This window comes from Vulpes lagopus, chromosome 19 (genome assembly GCF_018345385.1).
Source record: "Vulpes lagopus strain Blue_001 chromosome 19, ASM1834538v1, whole genome shotgun sequence".
Taxonomy (NCBI): domain Eukaryota; kingdom Metazoa; phylum Chordata; class Mammalia; order Carnivora; family Canidae; genus Vulpes; species Vulpes lagopus.
This window is the reverse complement of record NC_054842.1, coordinates 46,653,787-46,671,498: the sequence shown is the minus strand read 5'-3', so window position 1 is coordinate 46,671,498 and position 17,712 is coordinate 46,653,787. Positions and strand designations below refer to the sequence as shown.

Below are 17,712 nucleotides of genomic sequence, written 5' to 3'. Positions count from 1 at the left end.
TTCCAGTAACAGGACAAATAACAACAGGTCAGATGTAACAGGGCAAGGGGGGGATGCAAAATGACCGTGGCCCCATTTCTGGAGAGGGAGTAGGGAGGGCCTCCATGAGGAGGTGACGTCTGAGCACAGACAGGATGAAGCGACCCTGTTAATATCTGAAAGGAAAGCCTTCCACCTAAAGAGAAGAAAAGAGGCAAAGGGGCTGCAATGAGAATCAGCTTGGCAAATTCAAAGGATAACGGGGTGCCTGGGTGGCTCAGTTGGTTAGGCATCTGCCTCCTGTTTTGTGATTTCAGGGACCAGGGACCAAGCCCCACCTTCAGCTCCATGCTCAGTGAGGTGCCCACTTCTCTCCCCGTCTCTCCATCCCTCTGCCCCTCTCTTCAATCATGCTCACTTGCTAAAATAAAAAAAGGAGAAAGGGAAAAAGAAAAAGAAAAAGAAAAAGGATAGCATGGGATCAGTGTGAAGAGTGGAGTGAGCAAGGCATGATTGGTAGGAAATGAGGCAGAAATGGGAGCCGAGGCCGAGTCACGCAGGCCTCGATCAGCCCAGACTGAATTTTTTTTCTAGGTATAGTAAGAAACATGGTAGTATCTTGAGGGCCAGAGGTATGCGTAACCGATATTTTAGAACGATCATTTTGGCTGCTGTGCAAAGAATAGATCTCTCATATTCAAAAGGCGGGAGATGCGAGAAGACCAAAAGAGTCCAATATCGTTGTTCACATTCATCTGGCATCATTTGCGAGAAAGACACGATGTCATAGAAACAGAGGGCCCCAGGAGGGTTGCATTTAGCTCCGAAGCAGTATAAAACATCCCATATGACCAAGCTACCTTCTTTACTCAATTCCACACTTACCAATTTCTAGTGTCAGCATCTGGCTTCTTTGAAATACACTCAATGCAAATGCCCCAAAACAGTGACCAGGAGAACTGTGGTTGGTGGAAAGCCTAAATTCAAATTCCTTGTAAACGAATTGATATGCCTTCTGATTTTGAAATAAATACTTTACTCTTGACTGGCAATGGTCTGGCTCTGGCAGGAAAATAAAACTGAGTTTCTGAGTCAAGAAAACTCAAGCCAAGACCCTCCGGATAGGTGGCGGCCGAGCTGGAGAACCTAGAGAGAAGTGCCTCTGGTCTTACTGCCATGCCTACAGCACGCATTGCTCCGGGATCTCTCCCAAGAGCCAGGGTCAGGAGAGGAGCAGATTTGTCAAACTTGTGTGCAATGTACAAAATGTTATACATTTATGGGACAGAGATATTTATCCAATGCATAATTACTATTACAAAACTATGAATCTTGTGGTGACTGGAATGACTGCCAGGTAGAGGTCCCTGACTGCCACAGTACATGGACAATGTCTCTTGACATCTAATCTAGATATGTTGTCGTCTTCTTAAGCACAGTATTTGAAAGGAAAACAAACTAATGCCATTAGAAAAATACTTGCCTGGCTTAATATTCTAGTATACTTTACCTGATTAACTTGATTCTGAAGAGATGTTAGGAGGCCTTCCCGTTGTTCATCTTGTCCCTTAAGGCAGGTAAGGACCAGCGAGAGGAAAGGTTGTTGACTCAAAAGAGACATACTACGAAGGAAGTAGTAACAGCAGATCTAGTTAGAGAGGATGGATTACTTCCTGTGCAACATAGATCTCTTGCCCTTGGGTTACTGGGTCTTATTTATTTTACTTCTAGAAAAGGGAAAAGAGTAGTAAATAGCCAAAGCCTACTTGAAAAGTTAAATCATAACTCTATATATAAGGTTAAAAACCACTGTGATGCTTCTGAATAATTTAATATGCTCTCTTGCTCTTGAAGACAGTCCCAAACTGGCATAGATTCATACTGTAGGAGCATGCTGGGGGAGTGCAGGGGTGGGAATTGAGAGAACTAAGATCAGCACCTTTGGATCTGAGGATCCAAAAGCAGTGAGCTTGTGAGTGATCAACCATATCCCATAGTCTTAAGATGTTTTTAAGGCATTTGAATTAAAAAAAAAATCTATTTTAAATTGTCATTGTATGAATATTTCTTCAATTATCAGAGAACAAATCATACTGACGAAGTGCTAAGCTGGAAAAAAAAATTTTTTTTTTTTTTTAGATTTTATTTATTCATGAGACACACACAGAAAGAGGCAGAGACACAGGCAGAAGCAGAAGGAGGCTCCACACAGGAAGCTCAATGTAGGACTCCATCCTGGGTCTCCAGGATCATGCCCTGGGCCAAAGGCAGACGCTCAACTGCTGACCCACCCAGGTGACCCGGCAAAAAAAAATCTTAAAAGGAGATTGAGACCCAAATATTTCAATGTGCTTCAGCCTCTACCAGCAGAGCTGAGAGAGACTGATTTGAGAAGAGTCATCTTTAAGCTCTGTAATACCATCTGTGCCCCCCCGCCCCCGTGGGAAAGGAGGCAATGTACACACAACCATCCATTAGCAAATTAAGTTTCAGAATTAAAATTAAGTCATCTGGTGGGTTGACTGACACAACGGTGACGCCAAACAACAGGTCTTAACAAACAGAATACATGCAAAACTAGGTCTTTACCAAAATGCAGTTCAGTTAAAGAGCACAGTCTCAGGAGCCAGACCACCTGGGTGGTTTGTTTTTTTTTTTAATATTTTATTTATTTATTCATGCGAGACACACAGACAGAGGCAGAGACACAGGCAGAGGGAGAAACAGGGAACCTGATGCAGGACTCGATTCCAGGACCCTGGGATCACCACCTGAGCCTAAGGCAGATGCTCAACCACTGAGCCACCCAGGTGCCCTGTCCACCTGGGTTTAAAAACTTGTTTTACAACTTCCTAGCTGTGTGTCCTTGAGAAATTAACTTTTCAATTGCCTCCCTTTCTTCATCTGGAGAAGGGTAGAAGGAGAGTGTACCCACCACATATGATTCCTGTGAGAACTGAAAAATTCATGTATGTATACGATGAGTTTCACACACTGGTATTTTATAAGTGCTCAATAAATGGTAGCTACTAAAATATTATTAATTAGGGGTAAGAAGAATACATGTTCAGATTTGGGTTTGTTTTTTAATGGAAGAAATCATTATTCCCTTTCACTCCTGAGGTGCCAAATTCATTTTTCCACATTAGAACGCAGCTTTATTCTTTCTCAGTAACAGAGTCAGTTTGCAAGTTTAATTATTTGAAATCTTTTCTAGGGCCTCAAATAAATGAAGAAAAGATTAAACTCAGTGGCTTATACATTTTAGTATTCAGTCTAGAATAGCCTAAATGTTTCAAATATTACTATCTTATGGCTCAAAAAGAATTAGAAATGATTCTACGTAATTTAAACATAAATAATTAAAACAATGAAAAGTAATTAAATGTACAATACAGGAACTAAATGGATCTCCAGATCTGATTCAACAGTTCGGCAGCGGGGCTAAGAAGTCAGTATTTAAATGGTTCAGCGGTGATTCGGGTACACAGGCAAAACTGAAAACTGGTATACTAAGTATTAGAACCTGGAGCATTTTAGGAACAGAGTTCCACCTAAACAGAATCTTGTCCTTTCTACTTAAAACCATAGTTTCAGTGTAGTCTGGGTACCGTGACCATGTATGTCTGCAAGATGCCCCTTGTTCTCATCATTCCTTAGGCCCTCACACAGAGACACACCTTGCAGCCGTACCTTTTCTGTTTTTGTCTGTCTCTTTCCTTTTTGGAAGAGGAGCCCAAGTGCTGCCCCTTTTCCAGCTCCTCTCCAGCAGCTTTCAGTACTCTTCCTTGCACAGAGGTCGGCAGCCTGGCAATGAGGGGGGCCACCAGCCACACACCCCTGCGTTCAGAGGAACTAAAATCAGAAATAGGTGTCAGACCCAAGGAGGTGTCCTTTTTCTCTACTCTCACAGTTATTACAGAAACTCCAGGGCAAAACTTTCATGCATAAGGAGCACCAGGTACCCTAAAATTTCCCCTTTATCTCTGTACTATCTTTCCTCTTCCCAAATACCAAAGAGTTGAACATACTTTTCCACTCTTGCTATGGAAAGCAATAAAATGTGGGGTTATGAGGGAATATCATAACTAAACTTTTTAAGACTATGCAAGTGTTTTTTGATGATTCTAGCTCTCTGATTGGCAACACTCCTTTTGTACAAGCAACACACTTTACTGTCATAGTTAAGATATGAAATTTCCCGACTATGCTTAATAAGCATATTAATAACCAATTTTTAAGGTTTCAAAATTCACTAGTTATACTTTATACCCAAATGACAAAATATAAATCACTCTGCCTAACATGATTATTACTTGTGCAACACTGCCAATTAACAAAGATGGCAGGAAAAGTGTTTCCTATATACTGAATTCTATGGAACAGAGTAGCCATAAAGAGACAATATAGAAATTAATCCCTTCTGTGTGTCATATGTGGTTCTAAGGAGGGCGGATGTGGTAAACACTGAGATATTATTCGTCATCATGCCCTTTAATATATTGTTAAATAATGGTAGCTGACACAAGTAATTCCACATCGCTGCAGCTTTATGAAAAAGTAACTGCATCGTGCAAATAAAAATATACCATTACATGTGACAAAGTAATGACAACCCAGTCAAACTGCAGGAAAAAAAATACCTTAGAAATGTCTTTATTCCATTCTGCCTCGTGCTACTTGTATCAGTACTTCCAATGCCATTTGGGTTGAAGAGGCCCATTCCAGAATTAGAAGAATTATTGTTCAAGTCAGCGGATTGCTGGAATACCTCTATTGTTGCCTTGGCAATATTGTCCAGTAAGTTGTTCATTTCAGCCACTGAACCAGAGCCCTGGAGTTACACATAAGAAAACTAGCATGCATATGTTTTACTTCATCTTCAAACATCAACGTGATCATGCAGTTCACAACATTTTGCATATATAACACATGCTTCCAATATATACTCACAGGGTCCTTCAAGCACTGTTTGATCATTAACTGGAGTTCTAGCCAGGACTGCCTTAGTGTCCACTGCTCAAGGTTCTGGGGAAATGGAAAGAATTAACACATTAAGGATACTTAATGGGTCTTTAATAAACATATTAAATCCTTGCAGTATTCCCTCTCTCAAGAAAGAAGAGAATAATCGTGCAGATTAAAGGAATTTGTAGAGATCAAAAAGGCTTCCAGGTCCATCACATACATTTATTGTAGACGTAAAAAAATTTAAAACAAAAACACATTAAAATGATGCACATCTATAGTGCCTGTGTGGCTCAGTTGGTTAAGTGTCTGCCTTCAGCTCAGGTCATGATCCCAGGGGTCCTGAGATTGAGTCCTATGTTGGGCTCTCTACTCAGTGGGGAGCTTGCTTCTCCCTCTTCCCTTACCCCTCCCTCTGCTTCTGTTTTCTCTCTCAATTGCTCACTCAGTCATTCTCGCTCCATCTCAAAATAATAAATATTTTTTTAAATATATAAATAAAATAAAATAATGCACTTACTCAGCCAGGCACTGGAAATAATACAAGGATTTCTTCTCTCAAAACCTATGTATCTAAGCAATCCCATTCCAAAATAACTTCAGTACTTTTTGAATAATATATTTAAGACTATTCCTCCAGAAAGCTTAAGTCTCATCTAAATACAATAGACTTAAAACATCAACATTTATACTACTTTAGTGTAGCATTTGCAGTATCTATATTTACCTATCAATGAAGTGCAGCAATTACACAGAAAAGAAAATTAGGAGAATAAAAATCAGAATTGAAGTCAAGACTTAATTAGCACAGAGGGGGTAAAAAAAAAAAAAGTGTTACATGACAGGAACAGAATCTTCAGACTCTAATCACTCACCTGAAGAATACGCTTAATATGCTGTCTTTGCAGGTTGTCGCCCTCCGTACATTCTTTAATACCATGAGGATAACAGATAAGCTGCAGTAATTTCTGTGCTTGCATATTTGAAAGCACAGGGTCCAATATAAGCTCTTTGTCTGTGCATAATCTTTCCGGTTCTTTTAAGCAATGCTCTCCTACCCATTCCTAAAGAAAAAAATTGGCAGTTAGATTGACAGGCAGAGACTTTCTACATGTGACCCGTGATGTGCACTAAATCATGGTGCACAATGGAATATAAAGCAGACAAAAATCTTCCAATTAAAAAACAATTACATGAGAAGAGTAGGTGGGAAAAGTCTGAAAAACAAAATTTCTGGTATTTTGATTTGCTAAAAATACAAAGTGGTTTAAAAACGTTTGGAAAGCCAGTATGCCAAAAAAGAAAAGAAAAGAAAGCTAAAGATAGTAAAGAAAATATTGTTGTATAATGGTAATGATTCTTTGTTATAAGAGGTCTTTGTTTTCATGTCACACATACAATATTCCACTGATTAGAAAGAACAGAGTAAAATATTTAGAAAACTGTCTTCATTTTTTATATTACAAATGCTATTATTATAAATGTGTGCACATCCACTTTCTATACAATAAATTTCTTAGGATAATTTCATAAAAGTACAATTAATTGCTGGGTCAAGGAGTATACCAAAATTTAAAACTATTGGTTCATATAGCCAGTTGCCCTCCAGAGAGTTTCTACCAATTTAAACCCCATCACCCTTTCTTTATCATTGTTTCAAATGCAAACACGTGTACTGTAGAAGGAAGAAATCATCAACAGAGCCCAGTTTGAACCCAGAACTGTTTCAGAAGAGGCCTGTTTCTTAAACACCAGTAGCCCAATGCTGAGTATCTACTAAAGTCATCTGGGGAGCTTGCTAAAAATCAAATGCCCAGGCCCCATCAAATACATATCTGACGGTGGGACTCATACATCAGTAATATTTTTCAGGCATTAAAATTGTTTGGCCCTTGACGATACTGGTTGGAAACCAATGCACATTGCCTCTCATTATCTATATGACTATTTAGTGAACTTTTACTGTAATTACAATATGCTCTGATAAAAATATGACCCTGTTAACATAATGTCTCCATCAAAATGGAAAACAGCCTGTATGGTATGCCATGTTTTCTTTCTTTTATAAGAAAAGAGAAATTAAAAGGAAAAAAAGGAAGATAAATCCAAAAATAATAAAACTGATCACACCAAAGGCAGATAAAACACAGAATGGAAAAGACAAGGGACAGAGGACACATCTCTGAGTACACCTTTATGTGCAGTTGACTTGTAGAAACATGCTAAAGCAGAGCTGAGGTGAGGAGGAGGAAAAGGGGGATCTAAACTGAATGCAAACAGAAACAAATGAAACTAATTCTATTTCAAATGAATAACATCCATTTTAAAGGAGAAAGCTCAAAAACCTTTTTAACACAATACTGTACACCTTTAGGGAAAAAAATAACTATAAGCAAATCTTCAACTCTTTGTCATTTTTTCCTAATGGTATAAATGTAGCAATTCTGAAAACTATTTCACGTATAGTACAGAATTAAGTAAATGAGTAAATGGTTGATGTTACTGGGAACCAGAGTTCTTGCTGTGGAAGACATTAATAATAAGGAAGGGGAGAATGCAAAGAAGAACTAAGTAGAGTTATTAGAAGTGGACATATCAGTATGAACTCATGAATACACACACACACTTATATGTATATGGATATATTTTTTTCCTACCTCTACTGTACTGAGCACCATAATGCCCACATCTTGGTGTTGAAGTACCATCCTCTACTAACTAGAACCAGAATTCCTTGGAGGAATGAGTAATTCCAGATTTGGAATAGGGAAAATACAAGGTAGGTTAGGAAGTAAGAAACTACGAAACTACAGGCAGCGGGGCGGGGGGCGGGGGGGGGGGGGGGGCACATGTCAAAACAACTTAAAAGCCAGGGTGACAAGGTTCCCACCGGACAAATCTGAGATAATTTGAACATGAAAATACTAAGGACAGTATATTATAATCCATATGGAAAACAAATAACTAAGAATAAGGGGGAAAAAATAAGGGTAGGCTTTTCTTAGAGTAGAATGCAAATCATTAACTCTAAAGGAGTTGGGGGCAAAAACAATCCCCATTTTGGAACCTTCATATAAAGACTAATTTAGACAAGAATCAAAATGAATGCCATACAGGTGGTGGAGTTTGATGAGGAGCAGGATATCTGCATTATCTCAAAATGTCTCCCCAGGGATCCCTGGGTGGCGCAGCGGTTTGGCGCCTGCCTTTGGCCCAGGGCGCGATCCTGGAGACCCGGGATCGAATCCCACATCAGGCTCCCAGTGCATGGAGCCTGCTTCTCCCTCTGCCTGTGTCTCTGCCTCTCTCTCTCTCTCTCTGTGACTATCATAAATAAATAAAAATTTAAAAAACAAAACAAAACAAAAAAAAAAAATGTCTCCCCAAAGACTATTTACTGATTGCAAGGAATAAAAATGGTAACTTTCAGTGCAATCTTGAAACCATACAATGGAGGCACCTTGTTCAAAATGATCGGTGCCAGTGAGGTACAAATGGACACCATGTGTCTTTAGGCATGACTGCCCTATAAGAACACAGTATTAGTTCTGTAGCATCTTGGCCAAGAATGTGTAATCTGAAGCTAATCTAAGGGAAATTTCAGACAAATTCAACATTATTGGGACAACTGACAAAACTGAATATGGCCTGTAGGTGAGAAAAAATTACTGTACCACAGTCAATTTCTTGATATTTCTTAAAGGTTTTTATTTATTCATGAGAGAGAGAGAGAGAGAGAGAGAATCACATTTTTTTACATTTGACAAAATGTAAAAAACTGGTGAATCTGCATAAAGAGCATATATCCTAGAGTTCTTCAATATTATTGCAACTTTTCAACAAATTTGATTTCCAAATAAAGTTAGCAGAAAGGATCTCCCCATATGCAAGTTTCCAATAACACTGAGCATTTCTCTCCCAAGAACAATTATATATTCAAAGTTAAAGGCAAATTAAGTCTGAAAAATACCTGTTGACAGATAGTCCTCAGTACATATCTAGCATATTCTCTTAAATTGGCAGTTTCTATGGAAATGCTTTTCCCACACGATTTTGAATTTTGTGAGGCAGTCCAGATATCATCCGCATTCCCATCACGTCGTAAACCCCTCATGGTGAAGTCATCATTCTTTAAAGAGCTGACATTGTTATTGCCAATTTTGGCATCTCCTAAATAACAGAACCACAAAAGCAAAATCACAGAAGTTCAAAATATTGCCAAATCCTTGAGAAGTAAATGAAGCAAGCCTTCGGGGATTTAAAATATGTGAACGGCATCATTATGGCACAGCCCGTTGTTCAGTGAGAGAGAGAGACAGAAAAAGAGAGAAAAAGAGAGAGAGAGAGAGAGAGAGAGAGAGAGAGAGAGAGAGGATCTAGAGAACAAATGCAAGAACCCAGAGAAGTTTCACTGGACATGGCAAAAAAGCATATTCAAGACGTATCCCTTATTTTGTTTACAGAATCAAGTACGTGTTCACTCAACTTAGAAAGGCCATTAGGAATCATTCTTCATAATTAGAGAACACTGATTCCACCAATATTTCAAGCACACATGTATTCAATATTCAAATTCATTTGACTTATAGACAAGGAAAAAATGGGTTACTCACCCTTCTAGGTGTCCCTTTTCCATTTCTTCTCTTACAATGACTTATTTTCTATCCATAGGTCAAGAGAAAAGTTTTGCCTTAGCCCACCTTACTATCAACTTCTTGACAAGAGAGATTATATCCCTGGGAATGGAAAAGGGCAATGCATACTAAGGAAGCCCTAAACATAGGGCACTCATTGAATAACCCAAGCCTCTCACTTTCCTCTCTGTAAACATCCAAATTAGAGAACCTCAGCACATCAACCTCTCCTATACTGAGTCACATGAAACTAAGGAGAGGGCTTCCCTCATAACCAAGTGTTTGGGGACAAAATGGAGCGGAACATCTGAACAGCTGGAAATAAGAAATCTCCTCTAGCTGTGAAAGACAAAATCACTGTCATATTTTAAAAGGGAGAGAATATAATTTGGTAATAACGACTGCCAAATGACAACAGAGCCTCTCAACTTTTGCCTGTTTACCCAAAGGATTGCAAATCTTGAACGAGAAAATTTCCTGGAACCAACAAATGACTTTAGATGAGGCCCACTCACTGCCCACTAGGAGTAAAATCAAGCCCAGCTCAGTGCAAAAAGCCTTTTAAAACCCACAGGTCAACCAAGAAAAAGTTTTGACTCTGCTGAAAAATTTAAAAAATCAGAATGGCTCAGTGAATACTTATTTATAAAACTGTAAGGGGGGGGGGGGAAACAATACTTTTCAAGTATCAATATCTTATTATATATTATCAAACATTCCTCATTAAAATACACAATAGAAAAAGTACCAATTTTTCACCCACGAGTTTATTTAATTCAACAGAGCTCGTTGGGAGCTGAAAGATACGTCCCAAAATTTAGCACACTTTCCCCAACTTTTGGGGATATAAACAACTATATCTACACCTTATGTTAAACTACAGCATAAATTAAAAACCAATTCCTATATAACAGTTTTATCTCCCAAATTCAAAACAGATCCTGGTGGACATGACTTGAGAGAACACTGGTAAGGACAGGGTGAAGTAGAGAAATTAAAACTTCTGTAAAAACAAAATCAGAGAAACAAACACCTCTGCCTAGGAAATCCTCATTCAGATTCTCATTTATTATAGATGTTAGGATGACAGAGAAGGTATAGGAGACTGTGCCAGAAACTTCTGTAACTATGCCAGTAACAGAATAGAGAAGTGTTCAGTGACTACCTAGTCCAAGGCTCTCCTGACATCCAATGACCTGATTGTGACTTCTCAGACCTGAAGCATTCACTATCTAACAAGAACTGAGATGAATTAAAAAAAAAAAAAAAAAGTCAAGGAAAGCCAATCAAAGATGAATGGTTATTACACATGGATATTAAAATACAATTCTGTGACTCCTTAAAGAAGTTGGCAAATTTTAGTTAAAACTGGACCAGTCCTCCAAATGAAGGGGCAAGGGCCTCAACGGCCCTCATCGTGCTTTCTGCCATTCAGTGTCTATCCCCTCTGCAGCCGCACTCCAAACATTAGCTTGTTGAAAAGCTACTATTTCAAAACCTGTCTAGTTTCTCTGATGGGCATTAGAGATACCACAGTTTGAAAAAAATAAAATAAAATAAAAAGCAAGTTCCTAACTTCATGGTCCCTACATTTTATTTAAGTAGACTGTCCAGCCATTTTCTTTTCAAACATGATCAGAGGAGAGAAATTTTACTTACTGAAAAGAGCATTTAATGTTGTTTGTTTAATACTATAAGCTCCTAAACTCAGAAATGACGCATGGCCCTCCACGTGCCCCTACCTTTCTCTTTTACTGTAAGAATATTATAGGCATTTCCAAGGCATTTGAGATATAAATAATGCATATATAAATGCTTTCTCCAACCTTTAAACTACTGCAAAAATTACAAACCATACGTAAATATGTATATGTATATATATATTCTCTTCTTAAGGTGAACTTTTTTTTTAACGTGAACTTTTAAAATAATTTTTAAATGGAAATCCCATTATGCTTCATCATCACCAAATAACATTCAAACAGGAGTACAAATTATAATGTTCTTTAGGACTCCTCTAAAATGATGCCTATCTACTTTCTGTTCTAATCAAAGAGAGCTCCTTCAGAACATAAGACTTTTGTTAAGTCAAGGCCAAAAGAGGGTTGCCACAGTTGGAATTAGGCAGTGTGGACTCAAGACTTACTACTCATTCAAATCCTGAACAATTTATAGAATAAAAATGTCTTAAAGTATTACACTATAAAGGAACAGAAAATGCAGTACTACTACCCCAGGAACGGATATGCCATTAAGAGTATGATGGACATCTTGGAAATTATGGATTAAACTTTTTAAAATCCTGACATCTAACATTGATTTGCTAATAATACTGACATTATTGCAAATATTACCTGATTTATGAAAAAGCTAAAGTAGAAGTTTATATACTTGTTCAGGGTCACAATAAGGAGCAGAGACATTAAGATTAAAATCCAGGTTTTCTGGTGTTCTACTCCTGATATATAATAAAACAGTTCAACCTTTGGTTAGATCACCGTGGCATCTGTGTCCTTTATAAAATGTGACTTATGCCAACAAATAAAGATAAAACCAACCTGGGGGTCTGAGATCTCTATTATATCAAACAAAATATCCTGTAGTTAAAATGTCATCCAAAAATAAAAAGTATTATATTTAAATTCCCTGAGAACTGTAGGTAAGGAGCAGACAATTCAAGTCCAACTGATCTTGTACTTGGAGAAAGCCAACTAATTTTGCCAGGAGAACCAAACCAAATCAAACCAAACCACGTTGCTAATAATATGAATTAGAGTTGATCCTGAATATAAATTATTTTTCCTCTGTTTCTGGTGATTAACCACGTTTAGTGCCAGGATAGTCTTACCAAGCATCATAATCGCTTTTAAAACAGCAAACACGGCTCCCACTTCAATGCTGTTGTGAGCAGCGGCTAAGAGGTGTCTATCACAAGATGATCTTATTCCAGGGAAAGGTTTGCCTAGGAGGAGAACAACAGCAAACTTTGAAAGGTCTCATGACCGTCACTAACAATCTTTCCTAACCATTTACAATCAGCAGAGTCTTTCGCTCTTAGACTGTGTGTCCTTAACTGCCATCAGCTAGCTTTAATCGATGCTTCAAGGATTCACTAAGAAACTCTGTCAGTATTCCTTTCTTAAAATTCTCTTTTTTAATTATTAAAACAATGTCTTTGCTCCCTAGAGAGACGGATCAAAACAATAATGACTTTCATCTACGTACGTTGATTCTCACACACACACACACATACCCCTTTATGGAAATGACCTTTGGAAACACACTGCACTAACACTCCTAGACCTCTTACCTTCTTCCTTTTACCTTAGTAAAAGAAAAAATGAATCATCCCTGCCCTAAGCTGCTATGATGTGGTTCATAACCAACATACATAGTAGATGAGAGGATGAGGCTGCCCACCAGCATGGCTCGGCCTAAGAGCAAAAGTATTTTTATTGTTTATTAACTCCTGATTTGAGTTTCTCAATACATCCTGATATTGCATAAATCAAAGGTGCTGACGGCCCTCTCAGGGGCATTACTGCATTCCTTCCTCACCTGCAAAAGCAAGCTCAACCCAAATCAGGAAGGAAATGACAAAATGGACAGCCTACTTGGTCATTTTAGAAAATCTACCTCCAAATGAAAATGTAATCAGAGGTTTTTCAGCTGTCAGCTCACCGGTTGCTTGAGGTAATAAGCAGGCCTGGGGAGCTCGGAAGAGATGAAGCAGGAGTCGGCATGTCATTCTTGCCCCAGGCTCAGCATCTGCATCTCCACAAGCTAGGAAAGATTTTAAGAGCAAGTTTTCTAATTTATTCAAGGATAGGTCTTCAGGTTTCCCATTAAGCTAACTTATCTGGACTAATTTAAATGTAAATGCTCCTTACATTAAGAAGTTAAGGAACTACACTATGCTTTTTCTGCTTTTTCGAGAAACCAGAGTGCTTCCATAAAAACCACCTTTTCCTTAGGGATCCATTTGACTTTGTATAGAACTACACTGACCATGCTAAGACCTTGACCTCAACGTCACACCACTGGCTGATGCATGGACCCTGAAACAGTATGTTTACTGTTGTACTAGCTAGAAACCACCCCCAGACAAACATCAAATCACAAGGGCCATTCCGGATGTGTCGTACCTGCTGCTAGGAGAGAAGGAAGCGCGACGTGCTGCACGACGTCCTCCAGGGAGAAACACTGTCGTGCTATCAGAATAGCAATGAAAGTAGCTAATGAATCATGGAATGAAAGGTCACTCACCTTCAAGAAAAACATTGACACGTTTTAATACCTAACACCCTTTCAAGTAACATCCAAGATTAATATCTAAGTGAATGTAGGCAATACCAGTAAGATCTAAAATCCCAAAATGAACCAATAGAGTGAAATGAGAACATATCAGGTTCATGATCCTGTAAGGACTATTTCTACTTTGTAAGACAAAGAATGAAGATTACCTAAATCCTAACCTAACAGGAGATACTGAGTTTTCTCTAGAGTATGTATAATCGAACAAAACAAAAACAAAAATCAAGAAATTCCTAAAAGACGTAGTGCAAATAAAACTTCTTAGCAGAGTATGGCATCATTTGTCATTGAAAGGTAAGATCATCAGGGAGCAAAGGAAAAACACGGTAGCTCCTCTAAATAAAAAATAAGCCTCATTAAGGTTTTAGAGTTCTTTTCAAGGATAATTATTAATGATTCTATAGTGTAATTGAATTAGTTTTAACAACTCTGAAAATTTCCAACTGACCCCTAACCTTGAGAGAAAGAGAAAGGGAAAAAATGTGAAAAAAAGAAGAGAAGGAAAATTAATTCATTCCCAACGAAAACTCTACCAACACAGACCTCACAAGACTCTGGAAGAGAACGGTAATAAAAAAAACACTCATAACAGCAGCCTACATACTAAGTTATACTATATGCCAATAACTGTGGTTAGTGATTTACAAAAACCACCTCATTTAACAGCACGCCACCATGAGGCTCACACTATTATGAATCCCGATTTTGCAGATGAAGGAGCGAAGCAAAGGGAAAGTAGAACAGAAAACAACCGAGACGTTAAGGAATGATGTTAAAGATAAAAACTGGGATCTCACCTGACTGGGAAACCAGGTCACTGGTATCAGTTTTTATATATATAAAACTTTGGGTACCTAAGAGAATGCAGGAGAATTCTCTATCCTGAGATACTAGAACTAGAAAGTAAACCTCTAACTGGAAGGTGGTTTTTAAAATGCATAAACATCTTCTACACAGAAGACACATTAACACAAAACACAATCACTCCAAGAAGCGATAGGAAAAAACAGACAATCGTGACAGATTTTTAAGAAATATACACATCATGGATATACATAAAGGAAAATCAGTGATGTATCCTGGGTATCTCTTTATCAAGTTCCAGACACGATCACTAAAAAGACTGGATATGCCAATGAATGTGGGCCAGGACACTCTGAGGCAACACAGTAAAACCTGTATTCATAGAATGCACCTTGATCTTTAAAAAACAAACTGGTTCTCTGCAAAACGTAGACTGCCTTAGGCAAATTATGTCTTTTACCATGAGGAGCCCGAGGCACTTGGTAAACAGTGTGAAAGGACAACCCTGAAGAGACTGTATGTAAGAAATCTCAGCTAAGAAACAGGGAAACGCTTGGCATCTCTGCTGTAGATTAAGCTATTGTATATATTTCAATTTTTTTTTCTTTTATTTAATCCTTGGCAACTGCAATCTCGTTTATTGCTTTTGGGCAGAAAAAGAAAAATAAATATCTTCTATCTCAGGTAAGGGTTAAGTCAATTAAAAAGAATTACTAACTATTTAATTGCACAGATGAGTTTTTACATGAAAAAGAAAACTTACATCCACAGTGCAAAGCACATCATTAAACCCCCACACATGATTTGAAGAACAACAAAGAGCCTTCAGAACTCCCAGCCATTCTGAACTAAGAACAGTGCAGCAAGCTGTCAGCTCCGAGGAGAAATTGGCGATGTCGTTGATCCTAGGAAGAGGAAAAAGAAAACAGTAAAAAGTAACAAGAGAGAAATAGAACTTAATGAACACATACCTTACTACCATCAAACAAGCCATTCATTTCTAAGATTCAAAGATTTAATAAATACCCACTTGTTAAATAACCAAGTAGAACCTGGAACCAAAGATAAAAGTAACTGGCTTCAAAGGTTTTCTAATATTTAGTTTGTTGAGCAAAATCAGTACAGATGCCAATTACCATATTTTTGTTCTGAGAACAAACCTGACTTACAAATTTAAATTTTTAGAGGCATCAAAAAAAAAAAAAAAATTACAGACACAATGTAATTTAGGTAGGCCAAAAGAGAGTGTTCTTAAACACACACACACACAAAACAAAACCCTCCATTTTAAATTTTATTGATTGACTGATTGCACATGAGCAGGGGGAAGGGCAGGCGGAGAGGGAGGGAGAGAAGCAGGATCCATGCTGAGCCCGGACCCAACACAGGGCTCGATCTCAGCACCTGAAACCACGACCTGAGCCAAAATCAAGTCAGAGGCCAAATCAACTGAGCCACCCAGATGCCCCCGATCTAAGTCTCTTTTATTTGTGCTTGAATAAAAACATTACGTATTATATACATTTTTAGGAGTAGATCGGTAACCTAGAGTTTACATCAAAAGCATCTCATGCCAGAGCAATCCAGCCAGGATGGCCTGTCAGGCAAAGGAAATCACAGTATAGAGCAGAAAGAAATTCTGGAATAAATGGGGGGGAGGGGGGGGGACGGGACAAAAAGCAGACAACATCCAAATGTCAGCCCAGGCAATCGCCAACGACATCAGTTTAAAAGTAACACCAAGGCAACGAGTGGGTTGCTCGATGTGAATTCCAGGTAAGCCGGCTCACCTTCCCGCATCCTGGTGGCCCATACATACATTCATGAGCGTGTTACAGACGAAGCTGTAGCGATTGGCCGCGTTGTCACTGAGGATCTTGCCCAGCATTGAGTAATTGATGCTACGAGCTGAAGGATTCTCAATGAAATCCATCATGAAGTCCGGATCCCATCTCAAGTTAGAATTTGCAGGCATCACATTATTATATATGGTTTGCTTAACTTTTGAACAGGCACTACTGAGGTTACAAGGAGAAGAGTTAAAACAAAACAAAACTAGAATAACTGGAAAGCGATTTCATTTAGGGGCAGACTCAATGGCAGCAACTGTAATGCATCCCGAGAGAAGAGTCCCCCTTAGGAGGTTTTCAGGCCAACTTAATGTTCGGGGCAATTCGGGTCTGGCAGACAGGACCAAAGCCACCCACCACCCCACAGCAGCAGTTCTGGCCCTCTCTGCTCTCTTTCTCGGCAGACAACTTCTATGGAGCGGTGTCGGCTGTCCCCGAAGGAGGCCAGCTCGCAATCTGCAGTATGACTCATTCAGAATGATGAACGTGTCAGTCCCCAGGGCTTTTAAACATCTCCCCTTTTTTCCTGCCCTAACTCTTGCCCCATTTTCTACTTGACTTTTCACTCATTCTCCCTCAGCAGTAGTTCTTAATTCATTTCACTTTCTCATTAAAAATGAAACAAAAACAAACTTTGCTCTTTGCTGGTTCTCTCCACCTCTCCACACCCTGAGTGTCGTTTTAAATTATGAATCAGATTTCAGCAAATAGTAAAGCACTGTCGGTTTTCCTCCCTACTTCTACCAATCTATGTCTATTAGAAACCAGAATAATAAGTCTACTTGACTTTCCCAATTGTTACAAGATTCAGCCCCCCACTTTTCTTTCAGTCTGGAGACTTCTCTCCAGTTGACTCTGACACCTCCAGCCTAGGATGCATAATTTTTCTGAATTCTGTGGCTTATGGTGAAGTCTCCTTACACTTGATTTCTAGGCTTCCTGTTCCATTTATTACACTCTTTCCAGATGCGCTTCCGAGCTTTAATAAAACATTAGCTGCTTTCTAGGTCACTCTCAAATTCTTACCCCTCTCTGTTGCAGACATATATGAAACGAAGGCAACAACTCATTTTCCTTCTGAGATTGCCTGTACCTGAAAAACCTGACAGGGTAATAAAAGCAACACACACTTGAGGCCAGGAGGACTTATATATGAATCTAGG

General features: G+C 38.7%; 2 protein-coding genes across 4 annotated transcripts in view; one reads left to right on the top strand and one right to left on the bottom strand.

The window, feature by feature from the left end:
• The window catches only part of MED12L (mediator complex subunit 12L), a 325,697-nt gene that overhangs the window by 52,034 nt on the left and 255,951 nt on the right, over window positions 1-17,712 (bottom strand). The window contains exons 22-32 of the mRNA XM_041734039.1: window positions 16,490-16,717; window positions 15,463-15,604; window positions 13,727-13,847; window positions 13,263-13,364; window positions 12,430-12,543; window positions 8,918-9,117; window positions 5,823-6,011; window positions 4,933-5,007; window positions 4,623-4,813; window positions 3,673-3,834; window positions 1,490-1,601 (exon numbers count right to left, since the gene is read on the bottom strand). Coding sequence (XP_041589973.1) covers window positions 1,490-1,601; window positions 3,673-3,834; window positions 4,623-4,813; window positions 4,933-5,007; window positions 5,823-6,011; window positions 8,918-9,117; window positions 12,430-12,543; window positions 13,263-13,364; window positions 13,727-13,847; window positions 15,463-15,604; window positions 16,490-16,717 — 1,636 coding nt within the window. The remainder of the gene's footprint in view (window positions 1-1,489; window positions 1,602-3,672; window positions 3,835-4,622; window positions 4,814-4,932; window positions 5,008-5,822; window positions 6,012-8,917; window positions 9,118-12,429; window positions 12,544-13,262; window positions 13,365-13,726; window positions 13,848-15,462; window positions 15,605-16,489; window positions 16,718-17,712) is intronic.
• The window catches only part of P2RY12 (purinergic receptor P2Y12), a 45,991-nt gene that overhangs the window by 3,259 nt on the left and 25,020 nt on the right, over window positions 1-17,712 (top strand). The window lies entirely within an intron of this gene.